The sequence below is a fragment of the Mirounga angustirostris genome, unplaced genomic scaffold, assembly GCF_029215605.1.
Source record: "Mirounga angustirostris isolate CCGP_5_RB_7025 unplaced genomic scaffold, mMirAng1.0.hap1 SCAF_7, whole genome shotgun sequence".
Lineage (NCBI taxonomy): Eukaryota > Metazoa > Chordata > Mammalia > Carnivora > Phocidae > Mirounga > Mirounga angustirostris.
The window spans coordinates 119,301,883-119,312,460 of record NW_026991715.1 but is presented as its reverse complement, the minus strand read 5'-3'; the positions used below and the strand labels follow the sequence as shown (position 1 = coordinate 119,312,460).

The following is a 10,578-nucleotide window of genomic DNA, read 5'->3' as shown; positions in this document are numbered from 1 at the left end:
TATTGATTGATTGCTGAGGATTAAAAATAAAAATAAAACAGTTCCTTTCTTCAGGTTGCTGAAAGATTAATAGGAATCGACTCATGTTGAAATAATAATGAGTTTTAATACAAAGCAAAATTTAAACACAATTCTTCAGTGGTTTTTATTGTTATTTCCTTTTTTTCCCAGTTAAATCCAACTAAACGTATATTCCCCGTTTTGTAAATTAGGGGAATTAAAACAAATTATATATCAATTAACATAGAGAAACATATGGAATTATTTTTCCACAGATTAGCAGTGGCCATCTATGAGTTATGCTTGCGTCACTTTAAAAGTAAGCAAGTATTAGCCATAAAACATTTAGAACAATATTTTCCATTAAATTTCAACTCTAAGAACTAAGACAAGAGGTGGGATGTGGCACACACAAATGAAGCCAATAAATGCTAGAGGTTCCGGTGCAGAAAGTTCCTAAATGATATTTGGCAGGGGGTTCGTGCCGCGGTCGGAAGAGCAACCTAGGTGCTGGCAACTCCTACTTAAAACTTTCACTCCTCCCAGCCCGGCCCGCGGAAAACCTACAGGCAGCAAGTTCTGCCTCGGGTCTACGAACGCTCCGGGGCGCTGGAAACGAAGACGGAGAAGTGATCTGATTGGCTAAGAAATGAATGACGCAACGTATCTCAGGCCCACTGAGAATCCGCCTCCCCCAGCCTGGCTCAAATGCCGCTTTCGATTGGTCCTTACGTCAAGAGCGCAGCGACATTTCCCGAAATTAACCTCTGGGTCCGGAACCTTGGGCAAAGATGGCGGCGGCCAGGTGCTGCCGGCTAGCCCTCCGCGGGCCGGGGCTGTCACTGCACACTGCGGCAGAGGCCGCCGTCACGGCTCCAGAAGTGACCGGCCCCGATGTCACGGCGGCCCCCGTCGCGCGCTACCCGCCGATTGTGGCCTCCCTGACTGCCAAGAGCAAGGCGGCACGGCAGCGGCGAGTGGAGCGGTGGCAGGCGACGGTGCACGCGGCCGTGTCGGTGGACGAGAAGCTGCGAATCCTCACCAAGATGCAGTTCATGAAGTACGTGGTTTATCCGCAGACTTTCGCTCTGAACGCTGACCGCTGGTATCAGAGTTTCACCAAGACCGCGTTCCTGTCGGGCCTGCCGCCGCCGCCAGCCGAGCCCGCGGAGCCCGCGGAGCCCGCGCCCGTCCTGGACCTGGCGGCCTTGCGCGCCGCCGCGTGTGACTGCCTCCTGCAGGAGCACTTCTACCTGCGGCGCAAGCGGCGCCCTCCCCTCTACCAGGACCGCGAGGCTATCGCCTCGCCCTTCCTGGATCAGCTGGTGGCCACCCTCGTGGGCCTGCTCAGCGCGCACAACCCCGCCTTGGCCACCGCCACCCTCGGTGAGCCTTGGGGCGCCACGCCGGGCGGGGGCGGGGGGCACTGTTCCTTTCTTTCTTTCTGCACTGTTAATTATATTTCTAGTCCTTCCGCGCCTCGCTGGGCGCCGCCAGGTTTAATAGCAGTCACTGCGCCAAGAATCTGGAGACTGGGTTCCCTTCCGGCCCTGGGCTGCCACCTCCCAGCTGTCCAGCCTTCCACGATTCCAGTGTTTGGTTCTGCTTTGTGAAGGTCCAGCCAAATGGAATGGAAGAACAGTGTTGGTTAAGAGAAGGGGCTCTTAGAGGGCGGGGCAGACCCTTCCACCAAAAAGTTACATGACTGCATGTCAGTTCATTAACCTCTTTTGGGTTGAAGTAGTTTTTCTCATTCTCAAGATGAGAATTACGGTAATAGTACGTTTTCGTAGAAGTGTGAACATTAAAGGCGATACTGAGTAAAATTAACATTTACTCAGTACTTAACTATGTACCAAGCCCTGTTCTAAATTTTTATGTGCCAACCAATTTAATCTTCACGATGACCGTTTATAGGAGGGTAGCATTGTTTTATGAATGGGAAAACCACCCTGAGGTATACAGAACGGTAAAACGAACCTAGTCGGAGAGCCTGTAGCTGGTAGATTTGAGTTCAGGATTCAAACCTAGCCATTTGGGGTTCCCAGGAAACAATCAGAAACTTCTTTTAACTGCTCAGTGCAGACATGAAAAATTAACGGACAGTTTTTAAAAATCAGTGTTTTTGAGGTATTCATTACTTTATATTTACTGCCTGGTAGGTGTCTTAATAAATATTTATTGACTTAATGTCGTTGTAACTGTAGACGTGTGTTCAACTGAGTCCTGTAGTGTGCATGTTACTTCTGTCTCAGTTGGGAAGGAAGTGGTCTTGAGAGAAGCCTTGGGGATTTTGACTACTGACTGTTGGCCTAGGAGAACTTGACTTTGTCAAGACCCAGATCCCTCTTCTATAAAGTGGAGGTGATGACAACTGTATGCATACCTTTGAGAGTTACTGTGAAGATTGATTTAGTAATTCTGACTCCTATAAAAACTTTTTATTTCTGGTGAGTGATACTCCTTTTGGTCTTATTTTCTTTATGTTTATTCTTAACCGACAAACCTCTTCCATTACAGTGTTTAGTGTATGATGGATGGCACAAGTAGACACTAAATGTTTGAGCATTATATTTAAGTCACAGTCATTTAAGTTAAATCATCATATAACCCAGACTCTATCTTACAACAAAGAGTAATTTTTGATAATTTTTAATTTCCACAGTTACTAAGTTCTGTATTGCTGGTATTCTAATAATAACCAAATTGATCTAAATGATTAAATAAAATTTTGAATATCTTTTGATAGATTGTAAACGCCCAGTTCACTTTTACTGGTTGCGAGGTGAAGAAATTATTCCTAGTGGTCATCGGAAAGGTCGAGTTGATGCTTTGCGATACCAAATAAATGATAAACCACACAACCAGATTCGAATATCCAAACAACTCCCACAGGTAAGGATTTATTGTATATATATCTACTGACATCTGATGAGGAAATGTCATAGGCAGCCTAGGTAATGGGCTTAGTAGAATAAAAAGTTTTAGATGGATCCCTTTCGAGTTTCTTTCACATACTTATCATGAAATTCTTTTTCAGCTTTTTAACCTGTTATGGTATGTATAGTGCTCAAAGGTCAAATAATAATTTTTAAGCAGGATTAAGGCATCAGTTTTCAGGATCATACAAATCTTTTCTTTTTCTTACTATAAAAAACTTTGGGCTGCCTGGGTGGCTCAGTCAGTAAGGGTCCTGGGATCAAGTCCCCATCTGGCTCCCTGTTCAGCGGGGGAGTCTGCTTCTCCCTCTTCCTTTGCCTCCCCCCCACCCCCCCGCCGCTTGTGTGTGTGCACATTCTCTCTCTCTCTCTCTCAAATAAATAAAATCTTTAAAAATACCTATAAACAATTGATAATAGTTTATGATTGTAATTTATGATAGACTACACTACCTAATCATAAATCAAGGCATTTTTATAATTATAAGCTGGTCATTTTTTTTTATTTATAGTTCTTGTGGAGAAAATAAGTATATTCTGAGTGTTGTCTGTGTGTCTGAATACACACGCACGTGCACATTTTTTCTGTAAAAGTCCAGACAGTAAATATCTTAGGCTTTGGGGGGCCACAAGTCTGTGTTGCAACTATTCATCTTAGTTCTTAAATAATGTAAAAGCAGTTATGTACCATATGTAAATGAATGTGCCTGACTGTGTTGCAGTTAAACTTTATTTGTACAGTCAGGTGGCTGGCTGGATTTGGCCCATCACAAGATGGTGGTGTTACCAAATCATTTTGTAAAAAACATCTCATCTTAAGATTTTTAAGTCTATTAAGAATGTGAGTTGGGACGCCTGGGTGGCTCAGTCGGTTAAACGTCCGCCTTCGGCTCAGGTCATGATCCCAGAGTCCTGGGATTGAGTCCTGTATCAGGCTCCTTGTTCAGCAGGGAGCCTCCTTCCCCTTCTCCCTGCCGCTCTCCCTGCTTGTGCGCTCTCTCTCTCTGACAAATAAATAAATAAAATCTTAAAAAAAAAAAAAAAAAAGTGAGTAAAATTTATACATTAGTACTAGTGTTGCTGTGAATTCATTTATGACTTTTCTTTTTCTTGAAGTTTGTGCCGCTGGATTATTCTATACCTGTCGAAATCCCTGTTATAACTTGTAAGCCAGACAAACTTCCCTTATTCAAACGACAATATGAAAATACCATATTTATTGGTAAGTTTTTCTTTTGAAATATTTTGCCATCAATGTGTCCGAAGTATCCTGTGCAGATTTACATAATTAATTCTTGATGACCAAGAAGTTCAGGTAGTTTACAAGCAATATAATTCATAATCTCAGGTTGTTGTAATATGCATGAAAATTGGGGGGAAAATATTCTTTCAGCTCACCATTTAAAATTTTACTTGTTTCTACTGAACTAGCAGCATTTAACTTTAAAAAATAGTTTTACGTATTTTTATTGATTCATTATGTAGAAAAAGTAATTTGTCCTTTTTCAAGAGTAAACCAGTAGAGCCAGACTTGAGGCAGTGATTGACTTTTTTATAAAAGTCTTCTGTTTGTGCCACACTCTGTGATAACCATTAGGAATATAAAAATTAATAAGGCCTGATGTCTGCCCTTGTGTAGCTTATACTTTTGCTATCTTTTTGTCTATTAATTCCAAGTTGAATTAATAGACAAAAGTTGAAGATTTTAAGAAACCAGCTTTATACTAGTCCTCCAGACGTATTTTATCAGCCCCTTCAGTGTCACTGTGGTCTTAGAGTGTGAACTGTGGAACTTTTGGTTGAAAAAAGTTTACTACTAAAGTCAAGAATATCAACACATCATGAAATATTGGCTCTCATTTTCCTTACTTGGAAATATAGTATAAAAATCATTTTTAAAAAAAAAATTAGGAGCAAGGTATGTAATTATTACACTAAAATGATAAAGGAGACTTTTTTTTTTTAAAGATTTTATTTATTTATTTATTTGACAGAGAGATAGAGAGCACAAGTAGACAGAGACACAGGCAGAGGGAGAGGGAGAAACAGACTCTCCACTGAGCTGGGAGCCCGATGTGGGACTCGATCCCAGGACCCTGGGATCATGACCTGAGCCGAAGGCAGATGCTGAACCGACTGAGCCACCCAAGCTCCCCTAAAGGAGACTTTTTAATGAAATGTTGGTATCATGTGGAGAGTAAGACAAAGAAAATAACGTAGCTCCCAATGATGAATGAAAGGTTTGAAAAAACCAAATAGGGAATTTCAAATAAACTTCACATACATTCTTTTGACTTATCCTGTGTCATCAGAGTGGGCTTGATGATAGCTAGCAGATTGTACTTTCATGTGAAGTTTAACTTCATTATGATCAATGAAATAAATCAACCTTCCCACTTGTGTATTTCGGATCCTGATCACAGGATGTGTGGAGGAGAAAGATGGGTTTGAAGCAGAGACTAAGGATGTGTGCTCCAGATGTTCACATGTACATTTCATCTGAAATGTTTTTATTTTGCTCTTCAGGCTCAAAGACAGCAGACCCATACTGTTACGGTCACACACAGTTTCATCTGTTACCTGACAAATTAAAAAGGGAAAGGCTTTTGAAACAGAACTGTGCTGATCAGATAGAAGTTGTTTTTAGAGCTAATGCTATCGCAAGCCTCTTTGCTTGGACTGGAGCACAAGCTCTGTATCAAGGTAAAACTGATTTTATGGCATTGTTCTCGGAAGATACCTGTGACATTTTAAGAATTTAATTGTTTCTTTGGGTTAAGTGTTGTAGGTTGAATCTTAACACTTTGAAAACTTGCAGTGACACAAAGCACGGTTGTTTTAAAATTCATAATTAAATATTTTACATTTGCAATTGGCAGGTGGTGTGTAGATAGTTACTTTGATCTTTTACTCTGACCACTTTCGTGTGAATGAATTATTTTCTGATGTTCTCAAGTAGGTGAAAGACTGTAGCCAACTAAGCCAACTCTGTAGATGATAGCAGCTTGCTGAAGCTGGAAAAGGAAATGCTTTGGTGGATTAAATTTTAGATTAAATCACAACTGTTCTGTATAATATCTTTGAAGGCTATATCCAGGATGTGGATTAAGAGATTGTTTATTCATCCAGTAAATAGTGAATGCTTTTTAGGAACCAGGCGGTGTGGGCCTTGGAGATGCGGTGTTGAATGCGGCAGGCAGATCCTACTGTCTTGGAGCTTATAGTGAGGAGAGTAAAAGATAATAAACATGTAGTATTTTTAACTAGTGGTAATAGTAGGGAGGAAATATACTACATAAGGAATAGAATGGCTTACCGGGTGCAGGTATAAATGAGATACGGGGCCGATTCCATTTAAATGGAGTAATTCAGGGGGTGGTCTCTAAAAAATGACATTTGAACGAAGACCTGACTGTTGAGGAGCTGCCTGAGCACAAATTTGGGGGAAAGACACTTCCAGGCAAAAGAAATACAAGTCTCTGAGGTAGAAACAGACTTGAGGTGTTTAAAGAACAATGAAGAAAGGGGAGGGGGAGAATGATGGAGGACGAGATAAAGGAAGCCAGACGCCAGATCTCAGAGCTCATTGTGAGGCATTGGGATTTTATTACAGAACCTGAAGTAGTAAACTGTAATATGTAACCAGATTGATCCTATATGAGTTCCCAGGAGGAATTTAATACAGATTTAATTATTTCTCGGCTCACCTGTTTTCTTCATACATATATATAATTTAGTCTTTTACTCATAATTTTTGACTTAAATGGAGAGAATAGGAATAGGATTAGACAGAAGCAGAAACAGGAATCTTTCTCAAAGGCATTAGAATGGCACTGTTTACGCTTTAAAAGTAAAGTGCTTCTTTTTTCCAGTATTTAATTACAAATGCTAACAATATTATTCATTGGCTGTCTTCATGAAGGCTGATAGAAAATATGTATGAGGAAAGAACATTACTGCTTGGCCCTAGGTTAAAGCCAGTCAGTCTAGAACAAGAAGCCAGAAAATATGAGTAGTAAAGGTATTAAAGGCATCCTGGAACCTATGACACAAGATAACACAAGGTGAAATAACAGCAGCTCATAAAACCAATTTCAAAATATGTAAAGGAAGAATAGAATTTGTCTAAGGACATGATCGAAGTCCTTAGAAAGTCCGTTTTTTTCTGAAGGTATTTTTTTTGTAGATTCTGGTGAAGTAAATGGCCGTAATGGTTATTGGGTGCTAGATGCTACTGGTACTGGGAAAGTGAACGAAGTTAGTACTAGATGTAGGGGAGATCTGCATCGATAGAGCTTGCTGCTTTTTTTAGATGAAGCGAGTTAAGGTTGAAAGCTGTTGAAGAGTGAAGTTGAGAATGTGTCATGAGTTTGGGGATATCAGAAAGGAGGAAATAATTTTTGATGCAGAAATAGAATATAGGATTAGAATGGAGAAGAGGAAACTTTGAGATCTTCAGGAATTTGCTAGGTAAAATAATTTAGGTTTTAGGGGATATTTGATACCCTCTAATGTGCAAATGTTTTGGTAAACTATATTCTATGTGTAAATTTCAGTATAACTTTTCTCTGTAGGATTTTGGAGTGAAGCAGATGTTACTCGGCCTTTTGTCTCTCAGGGCGTGATCACAGATGGAAAATACTTTTCCTTTTTCTGCTACCAGTTAAATACTTTGGCACTGACTGCACAAGCTGATCGAAATAACCCTCGTAAAAATATATGTTGGGGGACACAAAGTAAGCCTCTTTATGAAACAATTGAAGATAATAATGTGAAAGGTTTTAATGATGATGTCCTGCTCCAGCTAGTTCACTTTCTACTGAACAGACCAAAAGAAGACAAATGACAGCTGTTGGAAAACTAAGAAGAAATAATTGATTCAGGACTTCGGGAATACCTGAGTTTCACTGAAGGAAAAATAAAGGGAATTTTAATGATGAGACTTGTCAAATGCATTATTTTGAGACAAATATTTCTTTCTTTTTTTTTTTTTTTTAAAGATTTTATTTATTTATTTGACGGAGAGAGAGATAGCGAGAGCAGGAACACAAGCAGGGGGAGCGGGAGAGGGAGAAGGAGAAGCAGGCTTCCCACCAAGCAAGGAGCCCGATGTGGGGCTCGATCCCAGGACCCTGGGATCATGACCTGAGCCGAAGGCAGAGGCTTAACGACTGAGCCACCCAGGCGCCCCGAGACAAATATTTCTTATGTTAACTTGTGATTAGACCTCTCATTTTGCTCAGAGTACACACTGAAGGATTTAATTTTAGATAGAATATGTTGTTTTAAGGTGATTTTATTCATAGATAGCTAATTGATGAGACCAATTGAGCTATCTGCAATACCTGGTATTAGTGGCATGTGATTTTGAAAGTAATGGAAGGACAGTAATTCAAAAGTTTGAGAATAGGTAGATGTGCTATATTTTTATTTTTTGTTTTTAATTTTTTCATTGATAAATAATTCAGAGTTTCAGAGTCCTACTCAAACTGCTTTAAAATTGGAACAATATTTTGCAAGTATAGGAAACTGAGGCCCAGAGGAGTTAAGTGACTTTTCCACAATTTCACAGTTGATTAATAATATAACTGATGAATTATATGCAACTTAGGTTCTTAGCACTCAGAAGTAACGTTAACAAGTGCAGGACTGTTATTTAATGCCAGCACCTAACACATGGCGCAGGGTACTCGATAAATATTTGACCCAGGGGCACTGGGCTGGCTCATTCAGTAGAACATGCGACTCCTGATCTCAGGATTGTAAGTTCAAGCCCCATGTTGGGTGTAGAGATTACTTAAAAATAAAATCTTTATATTAAAAAAAAAAAAGGATGAAGAAGAAGTAATGTTAACGTATTCTGTTCGTGTTTTGCTCTATCCCAAAGATGAGGAAACTAGGTTTGCTATGTTTCAGAATCAGTTGTCAGTTAGTAAAATTGTTAATCTTGTTGAGAATTAAGATTTCCTTCAAAACATTTTTAGTGAGAAAAAGGAATTACCTTTGTATAATCATGCTTACTGTTTTTATTTTAGAACCTCCTGTTGTGAATTTTTAAAACACCCAATTAGGTACTGTAGTCATATGACAGATTCCTCCCTTCCTCCCTTCTTTCCTTCCTTCCCTACCTTTCTCCCTCCCTCCCTCCCTCCCTCTCTTGCTCTCTCTCTTTCAAGACAGAGGCCACAGTTATATTGATCGATTCCTCAGCTAGAAGCCTAGGGATTATTGCCATAGATGATTGCAAAACTGAAGGAATAGCACCTGAAAGATGTTACTCAGTTCAGTTGAAGGCTTGCTTTGCAAGGCTTTGTGCTGTGTTCCATCTTTAGCACATTATTTTCAGTTTACCCAGAAAGCCATGTCATTTCACACCACCATTTGTTTATTTAAGCAGTTTACAAAGCTTGGAATACTGTTCTCTACCTTTGGTCCTGTCTGTTCAATCCATATATTGCGTCCCCATTCATCCTTGATGGAAAAATGCAGATGTATAGAGAGCAACCTTACCAAGCTCCAAGTACAGTGATATTTCTCTTAATGTTAGCTTTCACTTTCTAACTCTTTGCGTCTTGGGCAATTTGAGTTGCCATCCTTTATTTCTGCCCCCATAAAACAAAATTACCTTACAGAGTTTAAGGATTAAATGAACTAGTGCATGCAAAAGTGCTTTTAGAATTCTATGTAATTAAAATACTTAGGATTCAGTTGAAATGCCATTGCTTTCCCTAAGCTGATTATATTTAATTCATGTTTAGTTGTCCCATCCTTTGAATACTTAAACCTTTCGTAGCACCTGTTTCATTCTCTCGTAATAATTTTTCTCATCCCAAATGGAGAACACATACCACATACATACCATAAAACATATCAGGACCTCACCTAACACTTATATATTCTAGAGAGTGGTCTAGATATTTTACATATATTAGCTTATTTAATCCTCACAAACATTCCATGAGCTAGGCACTATTTTGCAGATGAGTTAACGGCACAGAATACCCAATAACTTACTGAAGAACATAACACTACAATGTGGCAGGTTTGAAATTTCAGCCCTGGTGATCTGACTCCAGAACCTACCTATAACCACTCTGGTGTATATTCTTTAATAATACACTGTAGATGTCAGTGCTACAGAAGTACAACAGTGACATAAATTTAGATAAAGGATGGGTTAATTCTGACTAGTATGAATCCTGGAAATGTGTTTTGGAGCAAGTGGTATTTGAATTGGCTCTTGAGAGAGGGTATTTTCCAACAAGAGGACAATAAGTGGATGGAACTGTGAGTGAAGGTGGGAAGCTGCAGGACGGACTTGGGAAATAGGCAGTAACTTCATTTACGCAAGTTAGATGTGGCCTAAAAGCAGTTGGGGAGAAAAATTACTTACCAAGAAACAAAAATCTAACTGGTCTCAGACTTCTGTATAACACTGAGCATTAGGAAACAGTGCAGCAGTGTCCTAGACTTCCAGAGGAAAAGCTACAACAAGAAGTCTAGGACCAGCCAAGATAATAGACAATGTAGGACAACTGAAAAAAAAAATGTCAGGATGCCCAAGTCACTTACAAAATCAGTTTATGGAAGTGTACTATAGTTGATTAGCAAATGATAGGAGGAACTAATGAATGGAGAA

The 10,578-nt window shown here is 39.7% G+C and overlaps 1 protein-coding gene across 2 annotated transcripts in view; it reads left to right on the top strand.

Moving 5' to 3' along the window:
• The first annotated feature begins 548 nt into the window (after nt 1-548).
• The window catches only part of MRPS30 (mitochondrial ribosomal protein S30), a 32,150-nt gene continuing 22,120 nt past the window's right edge, over nt 549-10,578 (top strand). The window contains exons 1-5 of one of the 2 annotated variants that reach the window (XM_045903617.3): nt 549-1,386; nt 2,750-2,895; nt 4,056-4,161; nt 5,466-5,642; nt 7,514-10,539. In XM_045903617.3, coding sequence (XP_045759573.1) covers nt 792-1,386; nt 2,750-2,895; nt 4,056-4,161; nt 5,466-5,642; nt 7,514-7,785 — 1,296 coding nt within the window. In that variant the 5' untranslated portion in view covers nt 549-791 and the 3' untranslated portion in view covers nt 7,786-10,539. Of the gene's footprint in view, nt 1,387-2,749; nt 2,896-4,055; nt 4,162-5,465; nt 5,643-7,513; nt 10,540-10,578 lie in introns of those variants that run through there. The other variant, XM_064596708.1, reaches the window with a different exon arrangement.